Consider the following 19,037-nt stretch of genomic DNA (forward strand, 5'->3'; position numbering starts at 1 on the left):
ATGAAAAACATGTATCATCTATCTTCTATCTATATATATGAAAAATTTCGACGTTTTTGTTCGAACGCGAATCAATTCAACACGAAACTTCGGATCGAGGTGCTCTTTGTTGCGTTGGGTTCGTATAAGTCCAAGTAAGGTTCTTACGCAAAAAAGTTACAACTTTGGCCACTCTGGAACCGATTCCGGAAAAAAATCATCATCATAAAATCACATTTTGATCGCAGTAGGCTGAATAAGCAAAAAAGTTAAAAAAAACGTCAACAAACGAAAAAAAGGCAGAACGAAGTTTGTCGGGTAATGCTTGTTTAATTTAAACCACTTCTTGCACAATGAAAATTATTTTAAGCTAAGTCATTTGTTAAGCTGAATACCATGAAACAACATTTTTCAAAAACTCGCTTCATATATTTGAAAACTTAGAGTGATTTCTTGAAGTAGTGTTTCAAGTGAAAAAGCACGAGTTAGATTTTAAGGTAAATTTAATTATTATCTATTTATTCATAAAAGTAAGACTTGTTCTGGAAAAAGATATTTGAAAAAAATAAATTCAAGCTGGTCACAGAGACAAATTTAGAGGCAATTTTATGGTTGTGGAGCATGGATTCTACTCACTATCCAAATATTTTGATTTAAAAAATAATGCTTCTCAACAAAAAAAATGCAGATGATAATTTTTTGATTTGGTACGACAGCATATAAAATTAGATAAATTAAATATTTTCTTAAAATTGCATGATTTTTTTAAGCAGTAAAGCCAATAATTGATCCTCACACCCATTTTGACCATTATGATCGCTGTTTTATACAATTTTGTTGCAAAATATGGTTCAAAAGCAAGATCAGAATAATTTTTGATAAATTTCAAATTTCCCGGGAATTCCCGGGATTTCCCGGGAAATTTGTTGAAAATTTCCCGTTTCCCGGGAATTTTGTAACCCCGGGAAATTGGACGCTCTAACCCAAATACCTTCATGGTTGGTTGAACAGACTTCTCTGAACATCATAACTATTTTGGTTAAATCAATGTTCAAATGTAAAGAAAAATGCTGTTCAAAAAATTTCATATTTTGGCTCAGTGAATTTCATTATATTGCGACCACATTTTAAGGAAAACTGTGAATTTTTACTACAAAACAAACACTATTTGGTGCAAAATAATTAGTTTGTGTATTTCGATTAGAATAAGTAAATCAAAATTAAGTAAACAATATTAAATTAGCGATTTTTATGAAAAGTTTGATAGGATTTCATACTATTGAATGAATTTGGCTATATCACAGTAAACAATGTTGTCGAAACGGTAGTTAACAGCATTTTAATTAAAAATGGATAGTTTTATTGAAAGTGCTTTTCCTTATCTACAAATATGCCTTAATAGTAAAAAAAAACCGTTAAAAATATAACCTATATATAAAAAATACGGGTGGCCGTCTAACCACCGGAAGCTCATCGCTGTTATTTTAACTTTTCCGAGGGACATAATCTAGGGAAAACTTCAATTTAATATAAACAAATATTTGAAGACAGGAAAACATATTGTTTTCTAACAAAAATGCATTTACAGCTATTTTTATACTATTTCAAACAATATGTTTGGCAAAGATGACTCATTATTTAGCATGAGGAACAGTATTGCTAACATTTCAGTAATATTCATTAGTATAGGTATTAAAACAGTGGGGTGGCCGTCTTAACCCCAGCTCCCCTAATCGAGTTTGTACTGTAACTTAAAAATGGTGCTCTTATCAACATTTCGCTAAAGTACTTTTGATTGCAAATTCAATTTTACATAGAAAAATAAAGTTGAAATTTTTTTGCAATCAATATTTCGATTTTTTGAAAAAAATGAGTATTGATTCAAATATTCATAGCGCGGACACATTTTGGAAATTTCTGAAAAGTTGGCATTTGATGTCCCCTAAAACATATCAGAAAAAAGAAAAAATATTGTATTTTTGCAAATCAAGTTAAAGTGACAAAATGTGAAATTAAAAATCACATTTTTTTACTGCGTGTCATTTTTTTCAGTGTAGTTCTTATCCATACCTACAACTTTGCCGAAGACACCAAATCGATCAAAAAAAAATCCTTCAAAAGATACTGATTTTTGAATTTTCATATATCATTTTTGTATGGGCAGCAGCCAAATTTGTATGAATTTTTTTTGACAAACTTATGATGCAAAATGGCGATTGCCCAAATGCCAACGCTCTATACCAAAAAGATTTTATTTGTATGGAAACTGTTCACGATACATGGTGCATGGTCGGAAACGCAAATTTAGCAGGAATAATTTATTTCCGCTTCAGGGATGCATTTTCGAGCTTCGGTGTCTATGAAGCATTTGTTAAAAATTAAATTCTACATCTTTTGGTCAAAACGATATTAGGGTGGTTTAACAATTTCTAATATTTTCAAAAACTATCTTCGCTTAGATAGAGGTATACTTTCTTGGGCAGTATTGTAGTACTAGCCATTTCAAACAACTTTGTCGAAGACACCAAATCTCTATCTCTCAATCTGATCATTCTACAGCATTTTATATGAAAAGCAGTAGGGTGGCCCATCAATAAAAAGTTTTTATTGCGTATCTTTTTTGTATTATTTTTGGCAATGTTGGTGTCTTCGGGACTTATTTAGAGCATACAAAAACGCGTCTTTTAAAATGTCAACGAAGTTGCTAGGTCATTTTGGTAAAAATTTACAGCGTTTTTAAAGTTTTTAATATGCTTTTTTCAAATGTTTGTATCCTTTCGAGGGGGACACAAAAAAATACGCTCCGCGGTGCATCTGAAAGTTTGAATCTTCTTTTTTAATATGAATATAACATCTCAAAGGGTTTTCTTAAACTCAAGTTACAGCGATTTAAAAATGGTCATTTTATGAGATTACCTTTTGAGAATGTTCTCTCTACGGCTCAAAAGTTGCGGGGTTTTTTTGCCCTAAAACTTATCAAAAAATCTCGAAAATAAAAAAAATACGTATTTTGGGAAAGTGAGTTTTTGTAAAAAAAGTTAATTAAAAAACGGCTATTTTTTCGTGCACCTATTTTTTTTTCTTCATATTCCTCAACAATACCTACAACTTTGCCGAAGACACCAAATTGATCAGGTATGTTGAAAAAATCTGCCGCCGAGTTATAATTTTTTGAAAAAAACTGTGATTTTTGGAAAAAAATCGAAATTATGCAAAAAAAAAGTTTTTTAAGTGCCACCCTAACAACCAACCATTTTCTAATATCGATATCCCAGCAACTAATGGTCCGATGTGTAATGTTAAAAGATGAAACATTTGTGAAATTTACCGAACTTTTCGAAAACATTATGTTTGATATTTTTTATTAAGCATAAGCATAAGCATAAGCATAGGTGCCCACCCGCAGTTGCTACTCCGTTATTGACCAGGACCTCCAGAAGTTACATCCACGAGCCGTGGAAGATCAGTGGGAGCTATCTTTCCTCGCTTCGCAACTTCTCAAAGGCCCCTATCATGCTGATCAATACCGGCGCCGGCCACGACCAGTGGTAGCGTCACGGGGAAGTGGATGGGAATGTTAGTCCGATACTTGAGTGATAGAGACCGCCCAATCGACTGCATCTCCGACAAAGTATCACATGAGTTTTGAGGGTTAGTAGATGGGTATGAGGTCAGGATTCACGAGTGGCAGTGATGTGACCATGAGCATTTTGTTTATCGGTTGAAAATTTTAAATCTTAGGCAGCCGGCTGCGGAAAGATAGATAATTGATCATTTAAAAAGTTTTTTTATCGAACGCGTGCCAGCCGAGCAGTAGTGCTATGGGCTGGACTTATCAGTATATTTTTACAATTTAGATAACGCGAGCAAATTTCAAAAATAGTAAATAAATGACGCTTTACTCTTCATAAAATCGATCGATGCGAGTTGGAATAAATTTTTACGATCATTTACGATGAAAATTATCGCGAAAAGAACAGGACTGCGCGTCCCCTCCACTGCACTTATGATGTCCAATAAGTTATAATAACCAATCACCCCATGCACACAAACAGCGACATAAAAGAAATGAAAAAGAGCATGCAAAAACAAGACAGCGCGTCCGCGTGGTCAGCGCACTAATGATGCCATTATTTAATTATAATAACCACTCACCCAAGCACACAAACAGCGACATAAAAGAAATGAAAATAAGCATGCAAAAACAAGACAGCGCGTCCGCGTGGTCAGCGCACTAATGATGCCATTATTTAATTATAACAACCACTCACCCAAGCACACAAACAGCGACATAAAAGAAATGAAAAAGAGCATGCAAAAACAGGACAGCGCGTCCGCGTGGTCAGCGCACTCATTATGTTTGATATTTTTTATTCAAGACTAACTTTTTCAAAGGGCCCTTCAATAATACCCCCTTTTGAAATGTTAGTCTTGCCTAACAAATTTTTAAAATATTGTTTTCGAAAAGTTCGGAAAATTTTACAAAAGTTTCATGTTTTAACATTGAGCAATAGGGAATCGGTTGTACCCGACCTTCTTCGATTTCAATGAAACTTTGTAGACATGTTATCCTAGCCATATATAAGCCATTTTTGTGTATATGGAGCCAGTTACACTCGATAATGGCATTTGAGAAGGGCGTAAGTGTTTTAAATATTTTTGTATTTCGTAATTTAAATATTGCTGTATCTCGAAGCCGTTGCATCGTATTAAAAAAGCGGTCAAAGACAAACTTGTAGGAAATTTGACGGGCTTTCCGAAAAAATACACTGAAAGAAAAAAACACTCCACTTTTATGAGATTTTTTTGATTTTTAAGTTTAAAGTCAAATTTGAGGGTGAGCTTACGGTTTTTTTTCGTTCAAAATTTTTGCGAAAATAGCCTAAGATTTTACAAAAAGACTAACGAAAAATGTAGGATGGAGCAACGCACCTAAAAAAATACAAAAATCATTTACTGAAACTGTTTTTTTTTTTCAAAAGAGCTCAAAACATCAAAATTTTCAAAATCCGAACACGAGAGTCGATTCTCCAGACAATTTTACATAAAAGTCTCCATATTGACCATTGTCCTAAGTCCAATCCTTGTGAAGTTACAGCGGTTTTAAAAATAAAAATGTGAAAAAATAGGGTTTTTGATGGTTTTTCGCAATTTCTTTATGACAGACTTGATTTTTTAGTCTCGAAAATATTTTTATCGGAAAGCTTGTCAAATTTCCCATAAGTTTGCCTTTGACCACATTTCAATTGGATGTATGGGCTTACAGATATAAGCTTATTACATTGCTCATAAGTGAAAACATAATTTTTTTTCAGTGTAGTATAGTAACCTGCATAGTAAATTAGTTACTCTGTGCCTACGCCCTTCTCAAATGTCATTATCGAGTATAACTGGCTCCATATACACAAAATTGAAATCGGAGAAGGTCGAGAAAAAAGTACCTAAAAAATTCCTGTTTTGGGCTGGAATTGCTCCATTACAAATCGGACCATTGAGATATCGATATTACAAAATGGTTGGTTATTTGGGTAAAACTTAGAAAACTACAATTTTCCAATTTCTTTTTCTTAAAGCTGCTGTATCTCAGCAACCAGAGGTCCAATCATCAATGTCTCTTAGACCATTTTATAGCAAATTTTCTAAACGTTTAAAAAAATATTTTTAGGAATGGCCTTTATTAAAAAATATGAAAAGTACTTTTCGATTTGAAATTCAATTTAGAATTACAGAATATTAGGTAATTTTTTTTATTGCATCAAATTTCGATTTTTTTTCCCCAAAAATCACTATTTCTTCAAAAAGTCATAACTCGGCGGCAGATTTTGTGATCATACTTCTCTATGGCTCAAAAGTTGCGGGTTTTTTTCCCCGAAAACATATAAAAAAATCTCGAAAATCAAAAAAATACGTATTTTGGGAAAGTGAGTTTTTGTGAAAAAAGTTAATAAAAAACGGATTTTTTTACCTTGTACCTATTTTTTCTTAATAGTCCTCAACAATACCTACAACTTTGCCAAAGACACCAAATTGGTCAGAAAATTCTCTCAAAAGTTACATCTGTTTGAATATTCACGTACAGAATCATAGAATTATCGAAATGACAATAACCATTATCGTTATCGTTTGTCCCGCCCGTGTGGATCAGTCGGAGGTTGCTGGTTCGAATCCTGCGGCGGGTGCTCTAAAAAATCTAAGTGTAAATATGGGTCCTTGTAGTTAAAAGGATGACACCTAGTGGTAGGTTCTAGCAATGATGGCTGACAGTTACAAAGCCAACTTCGTTTATTTCGTTATCGTTAGACGATAATATTATCGACGATATTTTTATCGATTAATAACCTTGAAGCTTCAATCTAGAGCTGGGACATATTTGATCATAATTTCAATTTTGAGAGACCATTTCTCATCATTTTGTTGGCACACACATCCAACTCAACTGCTTAACGAAAGTCACCATCAATATCTTTTCACTTGCGCTAACGTTTTCAAAGCGCTCAAGATATAAAATGCTTCCAACCACCGGCAACATGTTCTTTTGAGCATTACTTAGTCACTCACTTGAAAAATAATCCCGAAAAATGTAAATAATTAGCAAGCGCCATCAAAATAACAAACGCGCCAAGTCTTTTGACGTTTGACTTTTGACGACCCATTCCAATCGAAGGCTGAAGAAAACCGAGCGAGAAGCGAAGGCAAATAAAGAACAAAGGGTGGACACCAACACCACCAGGCAGCGCCTGTCGGAGTGAGCCAGTGATGCCAGGAAACTTTCTCTATAAATGCTACTTTTCGTAAATTTTGGCAGCACTAAGCAGACCCAAAAGTGCGCTGGAATAAAAAAGAACTAAGCTGAAAATAGGAAAATGGGCGTGGCCCAATGCATTCTCGTCTGATTAGAATACAATTGGGAAATATTTTTTTTAAATGCTTGTAAAAGTGAAAATGAACAGAAATGTTCACAAAAAGTTGCTCTACTCGTTGGTGTATATTTCCCTTGCATTTCAAAATTAATTAAAAATTCTCAAAATATCCTCAATTGTTCTCAGACTAATCCAACTTCCGTTCATTTTTTTTTCCTTTTCCAGCACAAAGGCGTCCCCTACTGCCACGTGCCTTGCTACGGTGCCCTGTTCGGGCCCCAGCTCTTCGGGCACGGAACGCGCGTCGAGTCGCACAAAAGCTTCGGCGCTCCGGAGCTCAAAAAGCAAACCCCTATCCGGTCACCGTCGGGCGGCGCCGGCACCGGTGGACCCCAGATCCCTCGGGCCCACCTGGAGGCCAAACTGCGCGCCTACAACCAGTTCCACGACAGCAAAAGCGCCGAGGTGCGAAGTCGCGAGGTCAACGGGCGGCTGGTGCTGGAGGGTGCGCTGCGCATTTACTGGGGCGTTCAGGGAATCATCCACCTGAAGGAGGACGACGACCAGCGGACGGTGGTGACGGTGCGGAAGCGAAACTCGTACCGGTTTAGCGCGAGTTCGATGGCGCAGCAGGAGTTGGACGACCAGGAGGACAAGGAGAATCTCAACCCGGACCGGAGCGATCCGATGAGTTCGAGCTTGACGGAGGGCGGTGACCAGAACGATACGACGACCATTTCGGAGAGCATTTCGTACGACACGTTGAGCATTTCGTCGGACCTGAACTCGATGAGCTCGTCGAAGCCGAATTCGGGGGAGAACTCGAAGGAGGTGTCGCCTAGTCACGTCGTGGGGGCGGCCAATGGAACAAACAAGTACGTTACACTGCCGCCAAAGCTGGACGTGAAGCAGCTCGAGTGGGACGAGATCGACGATCTGCTGCAGGTCGAGCGGAAGGTCGACGAGACGGAGAAACCCTACCGGACGATGCCTTCGCCGCTGCACTCGGCCAAACAGGCGTCGGCGTCGGATCACAGTGAAATTACGGAGAGCGTCACCGACACCGACTACAAGACGCTTACGCCGCACAGCAACTCGTCCTCTTCGGACAGCAATAAGACGAGTGCCACAACGACCACGCTGAACGGGACCGAGGAGGACTTCCGGACGCCGGAGGGAACGCTGCGGTCGCACGACTTTGACGCGTTCAAGATGCAGATGAGTCAGGAGTTTATCGACGGAGCGGCCGATTTGGGTAGTACGGATGGGACGCTGAAGCTGAACCAGCCGATCGATCCGGCGAGGATCAACGACTCGTTGAAGCTGTACAACGATTCGGTGATGAACCGGAGTCTGTCGGAGGAGCAGTGCCGGAATGCTGGGGTGTTTTCGCTGCCGCAGGGGAACATTACGGGTGAGTTGTAGTTGTCATTGTCATTTATTTTGTACCGGGTTCAAAATTCTCTTTCACTTGCGGTTGGAAGAAAACCTAGCAAGCCTTGGTTTTAGTCCACCATCTTGAAAACTTTCCACAAAACTAGACGTCAAAATTTCCGTGCAAAAATCCTAAAAATATCTCTCCCGCAACAAAAATGCATCGCCACCCGATGTTCTTCGAAACGACCTACAGCGCCGATTACACCCACCCGGTGGAAAATCGTGCCCAAGCCCTGCTCCGCGAACCCAACACCACGACCCCCAAGCTGTTTCTCTCCACCCCCGAACTGTCAACCCTTCGGCGACACTCCCCTCCCAGAGCACCCATGTCCCGTTCCCGACTGCACCGCCAACAACTTCCTGCCCAACCTGTGCCACACCCACCCGGCCGTCTACGCAGACCTCCAGCAGAACGCCGCCTGGGCCGACCAGTCCGGAGCGTCACCCCTCAAATCCACCTACCAGGTCGACTACGATCACCTGCAGGAGTACAAGCTGGGCCCGCTTCCGGAGGACACCAAGTACTTTATCCGGGAGTGCAACGGAACGGCGTGCGGATCTTGCTGCGCGGGGGGACTTTGCACCTGTCAGCTGTGTCCGGGGGGAGTGGACGGGTGTCGGGGGCAGTATCCGGACCATGGCGTGCAGAAACCGTCCAAAATTCCGCGCGGGTACGTTAGCTCGAGCCATTGGCCGGAGCGGCCGTATCAACAGGAAAGGTTGATGAGCGAGTATCGGGACCGGTTGAGCAGGACAGGGGATTTGGTGCAGCGGGAGCAGCTGCATAATCACCAGTGTTGTGATCAGCCTAGCAATTGTCGGCATGAGTTTTACTTGAAGAAGTGAAATTGAGCGAATAAACTGCTGGATTTTGAGTTTTCGTTTTTTTTCTTCTAAATTCTTGAATTCTGAAATTAAATTCTTAAATTCTTAAATTCTTAAATTCTTAAATTCTTAAATTCTTAAATTCTTAAATTCTTAAATTCTTAAATTCTTTAATTCTTTAATTCTTTAATTCTTAAATTCTTAAATTCTTAAATTCTTTAATTCTTAAATTCTTAAATTCTTAAATTCTTAAATTCTTAAATTCTTAAATTCTTAAATTCTTAAATTCTTAAATTCTTAAATTCTAATTCTTAAATTCTTAATTCTTAAATTCTAAATTCTTAAATTCTTAAATTCTTAAATTCTTAAATTTAAATTCTTAAATTCTTAAATTAATTCTTAATTCTTAAATTCTTAAATTCTTAAATTCTTAAATTCTTAAATTCTTAAATTCTTAAATTCTAAATTCTAAATTCTAAATTCTTAAATTCTTTTAAATTCTTAAATTCTAAATTCTTAAATTCTAAATTCTTAAATTCTTAAATTCTTAAATTCTAAATTCTTAAATTCTTAAATTCTTAAATTCTTAAATTCTTAAATTCTTAAATTCTTAAATTCTTAAATTTAAATTCTTAAATTTAAATTCTTAAATTCTTAAATTCTTAAATTCTTAAATTCTAAAATTCTTAAATTTTTAAATTCGTTAAATTCGTTAAATTCGTTAAATTCGTTAAATTCGTTAAATTCGTTGAATTCGTTAAATTCGTTAAATTCGTTAAATTCGTTAAATTCGTTAAATTCGTTAAATTAGTTAAATTCGTTAAATTCGTTAAATTAGTTAAATTCGTTAAATTCGTTAAATTCGTTCAATTCGTTCAATTCGTTAAATTCGTTAAATTCGTTAAATTCGTTAAATTCGTTAAATTAGTTAAATTCGTTAAATTAGTTAAATTCGTTAAATTCGTTAAATTCGTTAAATTCGTTAAATTCGTTAAATTTGTTAAATTTTGTTAAATTTGTTAAATTTTGTTAAATTTGTTAAATTTGTAGAATTTCTTAAATTTGCTAAATTTGTTAAAGTTGTTAAATTTGCTGAATTTGTTAAATTTGTTAAATTTGCTAATTTGTTAAATTTGTTAAATTTGCTGAATTTGTTAAATTTGTTAAATTTGCTAATTTTGTGAAATTTATTAAATTTGCTAAATTTGTAAAATTTGTAAAATTCTTTAATTCTTTAATTCTTTAATTCTTTAATTCTTTAATTCTTTAATTCTTTAATTCTTTAATTCTTTAATTCTTTAATTCTTAAATTCTTAAATTCTTAAATTCTTAAATTCTTAAATTCTTAAATTCTTAAATTCTTAAATTCTTAAATTCTTAAATTCTTAAATTCTTAATTCTTAAATTCTTAAATTCTTAAATTCTTAAATTCTTAAATTTAAATTCTTAAATTCCTTAATTCTTAAATTCTTATTCAAATTCTTAATTCTTAAATTCTTAAATTCTTAAATTCTTAAATTCTTAAATTCTTAAATTCTTAAATTCTTAAATTCTTAAATTCTTAAATTTAAATTCTTAAATTCTTAAATTCTTAAATTCTTAATTTAAATTCTTAATTTAAATTCTTAAATTCTTAATTCTTAAATTCTTAAATTCTTAAATTCTTAATTCTTAATTAAATTCTTTAAATTCTTAATTCTTAAATTCTTAAATTCTTAAATTCTTAAATTCTTAAATTCTTAAATCTTAATTCTTAAATTCTTAAATTCTTAATCTTAAATTCTTAATTCTTAAATTCTAATTCTTAAATTCTTAAATTCTTAATTCTAAATTCTTAAATTCTTAAATTCTTAAATTCTTAAATTCTAAATTCTTAAATTCTTAAATTCTTAAATTCTTAAATTCTTAATTCTAAATTCTTAAATTCTTAAATTCTTAAATTCTTAAATTCTTAAATTCTTAAATTCTTAAATTCTTAAATTCTTAAATTCTTAAATTCTTAAATTCTTAAATTCTTAAATTCTTAAATTCTAATTCTTAAATTCTTAAATTCTTAAATTCTTAAATTCTTAAATTCTTAAATTCTTATTCTTAAATTCTTAAATTCTTAATTCTCAATTTTTAAATTAAATTCTATTCTAATTCTTAAATTCTTAAATTCTTAATTCTTAAATTCTTAAATTCTTAAATTCTTAAATTCTTAAATTCTTAAATTCTTAAATTCTTAAATTCTTAAATTCTAAAATTCTTAAATTTTTAAATTCGTTAAATTCGTTAAATTCGTTAAATTCGTTAAATTCGTTAAATTCGTTAAATTCGTTAAATTCGTTGAATTCGTTAAATTCGTTAAATTCGTTAAATTCGTTAAATTCGTTAAATTCGTTAAATTAGTTAAATTCGTTAAATTCGTTAAATTAGTTAAATTCGTTAAATTCGTTAAATTCGTTAAATTCGTTAAATTCGTTAAATTCGTTAAATTAGTTAAATTCGTTAAATTCGTTAAATTCGTTAAATTCGTTAAATTTGTTAAATTTTGTTAAATTTGTTAAATTTTGTTAAATTTGTTAAATTTGTAGAATTTCTTAAATTTGCTAAATTCGTTAAAGTTGTTAAATTTGCTGAATTTGTTAAATTTGTTAAATTTGCTAATTTGTTAAATTTGTTAAATTTGCTGAATTTGTTAAATTTGTTAAATTTGCTAATTTTGTGAAATTTATTAAATTTGCTAAATTTGTAAAATTTGTAAAATTTGTAAAATTTGTAAAATTTGTTAAATTTGTTAAATTTGTTAAATTTGTTAAATTTGTTAAATTTGTTAAATTTTGTTAAATTTGTTAAATTTGTTAAATTTGTAGAATTTGCAGAATTTCTTAAATTTGCTAAATTTGTTAAAGTTGTTAAATTTGCTGAATTTGTTAAATTTGTTAAATTTGTTAAATTTGCTGAATTTGTTAAATTTGTTAAATTTGCTAATTTTGTGAAATTTGTTAAATTTGCTAAATTTGTTAAATTATTAATTTGTTAAATTTGTTAAATTTGTTAAATTTGTTAAATTTGTTAAATTTGTTAAATTTGTTAAATTTGTTAAATTTGTTAAATTTGTTAAATTTGTTAAATTTGTTAAATTTGTTAAATTTGTTAAATTTGTTAAATTTGTTAAATTTGTTAAATTTGTTAAATTTGTTAAATTTGTTAACTTTGTTCAATTTATTAAATTTGTTAAATTTGTTAAATTTGTTAAATTTGTTCAATTTGTTCAATTTGTTCAATTTGTTAAATTTGTTAAATTTGTTAAATTTGTTAAATTTGTTAAATTTGTTAAATTTGTGAAATTTGTTAAATTTGTGAAATTTGTTTATTTTGTTAAATTTGTTAAATTTGTTGAATTGCTAAATTTCTTAAATTTGCTAAATTTGTTAAAGTTGTTAAATTTGCTGAATTTGTTAAATTTGTTAAATTTGCTAAATTTGTTAAATTTGTTAAATTTGTTAAATTTGTTAAATTTGCTAAATTTGTTAAATTTGTTAAATTTGTGAAATTTGTGAAATTTGTTAAATTTGTGAAATTTGTTTTTTGTTAAATTTGTTAAATTTGTTGAATTGCTAAATTTCTTAAATTTGCTAAATTTGTTAAAGTTGTTAAATTTGCTGAATTTGTTAAATTTGTTAAATTTGCTAAATTTGTTAAATTTGTTAAATTTGTTAAATTTGTTAAATTTGTTAAATTTGCTAAATTTGTTAAATTTGTTAAATTTTGTTAAATTTGTTAAATTTGCTTCATTTGTTAAATTTGTTAAATTTGCTTAATCTGTTAAATTTGTTAAATTTGTTAAATTTGTTAAATTTGTTAAATTTGTTAAATTTGTTAAATTTTGTTAAATTTGTTAAATTTGTTAAATTTGTTAAATTTGTAGAATTTGCAGAATTTCTTAAATTTGCTAAATTTGTTAAAGTTGTTAAATTTGCTGAATTTGTTAAATTTGTTAAATTTGTTAAATTTGCTGAATTTGTTAAATTTGTTAAATTTGCTAATTTTGTGAAATTTGTTAAATTTGCTAAATTTTTAAATTTGTTAAATTTGTTAAATTTGTTAAATTTGTTAAATTTGTTAAATTTGTTAAATTTGTTAAATTTGTTAAATTTGTTAAATTTGTTAAATTTGTTAAATTTGTTAAATTTGTTAAATTTGTTAAATTTGTTAAATTTGTTAAATTTGTTAAATTTGTTAAATTTGTTAAATTTGTTAAATTTGTTAAATTTGTTCAATTTATTAAATTTGTTAAATCTGTTAAATTTTTTAAATTTGTTAAATTTGTTCAATTTGTTCAATTTGTTCAATTTGTTAAATTTGTTAAATTTGTTAAATTTGTTAAATTTGTGAAATTTGTTAAATTTGTTAAATTTGTTAAATTTGTGAAATTTGTTAAATTTGTGAAATTTGTTTATTTTGTTAAATTTGTTAAATTTGTTAAATTTGTTGAATTGCTAAATTTCTTAAATTTGCTAAATTTGTTAAAGTTGTTAAATTTGCTGAATTTGTTAAATTTGCTAAATTTGTTAAATTTGTTAAATTTGTGAAATTTGTTAAATTTGTGAAATTTGTTTATTTTGTTAAATTTGTTAAATTTGTTAAATTTGTTGAATTGCTAAATTTCTTAAATTTGCTTAATTTGTTAAAGTTGTTAAATTTGCTGAATTTGTTAAATTTGTTAAATTTGCTAAATTTGTTAAATTTGTTAAATTTGTTAAATTTGTTAAATTTGCTAAATTTGTTAAATTTGTTAAATTTTGTTAAATTTGTTAAATTTGCTTCATTTGTTAAATTTGTTAAATTTGCTTAATATGTTAAATTTGTTAAATTTGTTAAATTTGTTAAATTTGTTAAATTTGTTAAATTTGTTAAATTTGTTAAATTTGTTAAATTTGTAGAATTTGCAGAATTTGCAGAATTTCTTAAATTTGCTAAATTTGTTAAAGTTGTTAAATTTGCTGAATTTGTTAAATTTGTTAAATTTGTTAAATTTGCTGAATTTGTTAAATTTGTTAAATTTGCTAATTTTGTGAAATTTGTTAAATTTGCTAAATTTGTTAAATTTGTTAAATTTGTTAAATTTGTTAAATTTGTTAAATTTGTTAAATTTGTTAAATTTGTTAAATTTGTTAAATTTGTTAAATTTGTTAAATTTGTTAAATTTGTTAAATTTGTTAAATTTGTTAAATTTGTTAAATTTGTTAAATTTGTTAAATTTGTTAAATTTGTTAAATTTGTTAAATTTGTTAAATTTGTTAAATTTGTTAAATTTGTTAAATTTGTTAAATTTGTTAAATTTGTTAAATTTGTTAAATTTGTTAAATTTGTTAAATTTGTTAAATTTGTTAAATTTGTTAAATTTGTTAAATTTGTTCAATTTATTAAATTTGTTAAATTTGTTAAATTTGTTAAATTTGTTCAATTTGTTCAATTTGTTCAATTTGTTAAATTTGTTAAATTTGTTAAATTTGTGTTAAATTTGTGAAATTTGTTTATTTTGTTAAATTTGTTAAATTTGTTGAATTGCTAAATTTCTTAAATTTGCTAAATTTGTTAAAGTTGTTAAATTTGCTGAATTTGTTAAATTTGTTAAATTTGCTAAATTTGTTAAATTTGTTAAATTTGTTAAATTTGTTAAATTTGTTAAATTTGTTAAATTTGTGAAATTTGTTAAATTTGTGAAATTTGTTTATTTTGTTAAATTTGTTAAATTTGTTAAATTTGTTGAATTGCTAAATTTCTTAAATTTGCTAAATTTGTTAAAGTTGTTAAATTTGCTGAATTTGTTAAATTTGTTAAATTTGCTAAATTTGTTAAATTTGTTAAATTTGTTAAATTTGTTAAATTTGCTAAATTTGTTAAATTTGTTAAATTTTGTTAAATTTGTTAAATTTGCTTCATTTGTTAAATTTGTTAAATTTGCTTAATCTGTTAAATTTGTTAAATTTGTTAAATTTGTTAAATTTGTTAAATTTGTTAAATTTGTTAAATTTGTTAAATTTGTTAAATTTGTTTAATTTGATAAATTTATTAAATTTGTTAAATTTTGTTTAATTTGTTGAATTTATTGAATTTGTTTAATTTGTTAAATTTTGTTAAATTTTTTAAATTTGTTAAATTTGTTAAATTTGTTAAATTTGTTAAATTTGTTAAATTTGTTAAATTTGTTAAATTTGTTAAATTTGTTAAATTTATTAAATTTGTTAAATTTGTTAAATTCGTTAAATTCGTTAAATTCGTTAAATTAGTTAAATTCGTTAAATTCGTTAAATTCGTTAAATTCGTTAAATTTTTTAAATTCGTTAAATTCGTTAAATTCGTTTAATTCGTTAAATTTGTTAAAGTTGTTAAATGTGCTGAATTTGTTAAATTTGTTAAATTTGCTAATTTGTTAAATTTGTTAAATTTGCTGAATTTGTTAAATTTGCTAATTTTGTGAAATTTGTTAAATTTGCAAAATTTGTTAAATTTGTTAAATTTGTTAAATTTTGTTAAATTTTTTAAATTTGTTAAATTTGTTAAATTTGTTAAATTCGTTAAATTTATTAAATTTGTTAAATTTGTTAAATTTGTTAAATTTGTTAAATTTGTTAAATTTGTTAAATTTGTTAAATTTGTTAAATTTGTTAAATTTGTTAAATTTGTTAAATTTGTTAAATTTGTTAAATTTGTTAAATTTGTTAAATTTGTTAAATTTGTTGAATTTGTTAAATTTGTAGAATTTGCTGAATTTCTTAAATTTGCTAAATTTGTTAAAGTTGTTAAATTTGCTGAATTTGTTAAAATTGTTAAATTTGTGAAATTTATTAAATTTGCTAAATTTCTTAAATTTGTTAAATTTGTTAAATTTGTTTAAATTTGTTAAATTTGTAGAATTTGCTGAATTTCTTAAATTTGCTAAATTTGTTAAAGTTGTTAAATGTGCTGAATTTGTTAAATTTGTTAAATTTGCTAATTTGTTAAATTTGTTAAATTTGCTGAATTTGTTAAATTTGTTAAATTTGCTAATTTTGTGAAATTTGTTAAATTTGCTAAATTTGTTTAATTTGTTTAATTTGTTAAATTTGTTAAATTTGTTAAATTTGTTAAATTTGTTAAATTTTGTTAAATTTGTTAAATTTGTTAAATTTGTTAAATTTGTTAAATTTGTTAAATTTGTTAAATTTGTTAAATTTGTTAAATTTGTTAAATTTGTTAAATTTATTAAATTTGTTAAATTTGTTAAATTTGTTAAATTTGTTAAATTTGTTCAATTTGTTCAATTTGTTCAATTTGTTTAATTTGTTAAATTTGTTAAATTTGTTAAATTTGTTAAATTTGTTAAATTTGTTTATTTTGTTAAATTTGTTGAATTGCAAAATTTCTTAAATTTGCTAAATTTGTTAAAGTTGTTAAATTTGCTGAATTTGTTAAATTTGTTAAATTTGCTGAATTTGTTAAATTTGTTAAATTTGCTAAATTTGTTAAATTTGTTAAATTTGTTAAATTTGCTTAATTTGTTAAATTTGTTAAATTTTGTTAAATTTGTTAAATTTGCTTCATTTGTTAAATTTGTTAAATTTGCTTAATTTGTTAAATTTGTTAAATTTGCTTAATTTGTTAAATTTGTTAAATTTTCTAAATTTGTTAAATTTGTTAAATTTGTTAAATTTGTTAAATTTGTTAAATTTGTTAAATTTGTTAAATTTGTTAAATTTGTTAAATTTGTTAAATTTGTTAAATTTGTTAAATTTGTTAAATTTGTTTTATTTGTTTAATTTGATAAATTTATTAAATTTGTTAAATTTTGTTTAATTTGTTGAATTTATTGAATTTGTTTAATTTGTTAAATTTTGTTAAACTTGTTAAATTTTTGAAATTTGCTATTTTTTTTAATTTGTTAAATTTGTTGAATTTGCTAAATTTGTTAAATTTGTTAGATTTTGTTAAATTTGTTAAATTTGTTAAATTTGTTTTGTTTGCAAAATTTTTAAAAAAATGTAAAAATTGTTTCGTTTGTTAATTTCCGTCAATTCGTTTAATTCTATAAATTTGATTAATTCGTCAAATTATTAATGTTAGTCAAATTCGTTAAAATCTTTTTATTAGTTAAATGCATCAAATTCGTTAAATTCGTTTTTTTTCTTGAATTCGTTAAATTCTATAAATTTGATGAATTCGTCAAATTCGCAAATTAGTCAAATTCTTAAAATTCGTCAAATTAGTCAAATTCGTTTAAATCGTTTAATTCGTTAAATGTGTCAAATCGTTGATTTTGTTAAATTCGTTAATTTCCTTGAATTCGTTAAATTCTAAAAAAATTGATGAATTCGTCGAATTCGAAAAATAAGTCAAATTCTTCAAATTCGTCAAATTCTTCAAATTCGTCAAATTCTTCAAATTCGTCAAATTCTTCAAATTCGTCAAATTCTTCAAATTAGTCAAATTCGTTAAATGCGTCAAATTCGTTTTTTTTTAAATTCGATAAGCTCGTTAAATAAGTCAAATTTGTTAAATTCGTAAATTTCGTTAAATTCGTAAATTTTGTTAAATTTGTAAATTCGTTAAATTCTTCAAATTCGTTAAATTCTTCAAATTCGTTAAATTCTTCAAATTCGTTAAATTCTTCAAATTAGTTAAATTCGTCAATTTCGTTAAATTCGTTGAATGTTTCTATTTCGTTAAATTCGTTTAGTTTGTAAAATTCTTCAAATTTGTCGAGTTTGTTAAATTTATTTGATTCGTTAAATTCGTCAAATTCGTCAAATTCAATGAATTCTTTTATTTCGTTAAATTTGCTGAGTTCATAAAATTCGTTAAATTCTCTAAATTTGTTAAATTCGTTTAATTGTAAAATTTGTAGAATTTGCAGAATTTCTTAAATTTGCTTAATTTGTTAAAGTTGTTAAATTTGCTGAATTTGTTAAATTTGTTAAATTTGCTAATTTGTTAAATTTGTTAAATTTGCTGAATTTGTTACATTCGTCAAATCAATAAATTCCTTTATTTACAAATTTTACGAATTTCGTTAAATTCGTTTAATTTGTTGAAATCGTTGAATTCGTTAAATTCATGATATTTTTTAAATCCGTCAAATTCATTTTCGATAAATTTGATAAATTCGTTAAAGTCGTAAATTCGTCAAATAGGTGAAATTCGCGCGTTCAATTGGTTTATTTCGTTAGTTTCGTTAAATTCGTCAATTTCGTCAAAATCGTTAAATTCGTTAAAATCGTTGAATTCGTTAAATTCGTTTTATTCGTTAAATTCGTCAAATTCGACAACTTCGTTTATTTCTTAAAATATGTTAAATTCGTCAAAATCTTTAATTAAATTGATTTTGTTGAATTCGTCAAATTAGTTAAATTAGTTGAATTTGTTAAATTCGATAAATTCGTTAAATTCGTCAATTTATTCAAATTTTTAATTCTGAAAATAAAAAATATAAATAAAGTTAGTTATAAATTCAGTTTATTTTTTTATTTTTGAAATTGTGATCTTATTTATTTATGATTTTAGTTTTTCTACTTAGATTTTTTTTTTCATTTCTGAATTTTTATTTTTTTATTTTCACATTTTTAATGTTATTTTTTTTAATTATTTTTGTTATCCAGATTTTTAAGCGAAGATGGCGATCGAATTGTGAACGCCCGAAATGTCAAAGTCACGCAGTGGTACCAACATTATGAAAAAAGTGTGCCATGGCATGACAGTCACATTTTTTTTTCTAATGTTGGTGCTACTGAGCGATTTTGACATTTCGGACGTTCACAATTCGAACGCCATTTTCGCTTAAAAACCTGGATATATTTAAATTTTTGAAATTTAAATTCTGAATTCAATTTTTGAATTTATGAATTACGTCTTGAATCCTTGAAATCCTTCTTTCAGATTGTTTTTTGATTTTCTGATTCACTGAAATTATTT

At 27.4% G+C, this 19,037-nt stretch overlaps 1 protein-coding gene across 1 annotated transcript in view; it reads left to right on the forward strand.

The window, feature by feature from the left end:
- Nucleotides 1–19,037, forward strand: part of LOC6042696 (serine-rich adhesin for platelets) — a 29,104-nt gene that overhangs the window by 2,666 nt on the left and 7,401 nt on the right. The window contains exon 3 of the mRNA XM_038259156.1: nt 7,065–8,253. Within this exon, the coding sequence (XP_038115084.1) occupies nt 7,065–8,253 (1,189 nt within the window). The remainder of the gene's footprint in view (nt 1–7,064; nt 8,254–19,037) is intronic.

This window comes from Culex quinquefasciatus, chromosome 1 (genome assembly GCF_015732765.1).
Source record: "Culex quinquefasciatus strain JHB chromosome 1, VPISU_Cqui_1.0_pri_paternal, whole genome shotgun sequence".
Classification (NCBI taxonomy): domain Eukaryota; kingdom Metazoa; phylum Arthropoda; class Insecta; order Diptera; family Culicidae; genus Culex; species Culex quinquefasciatus.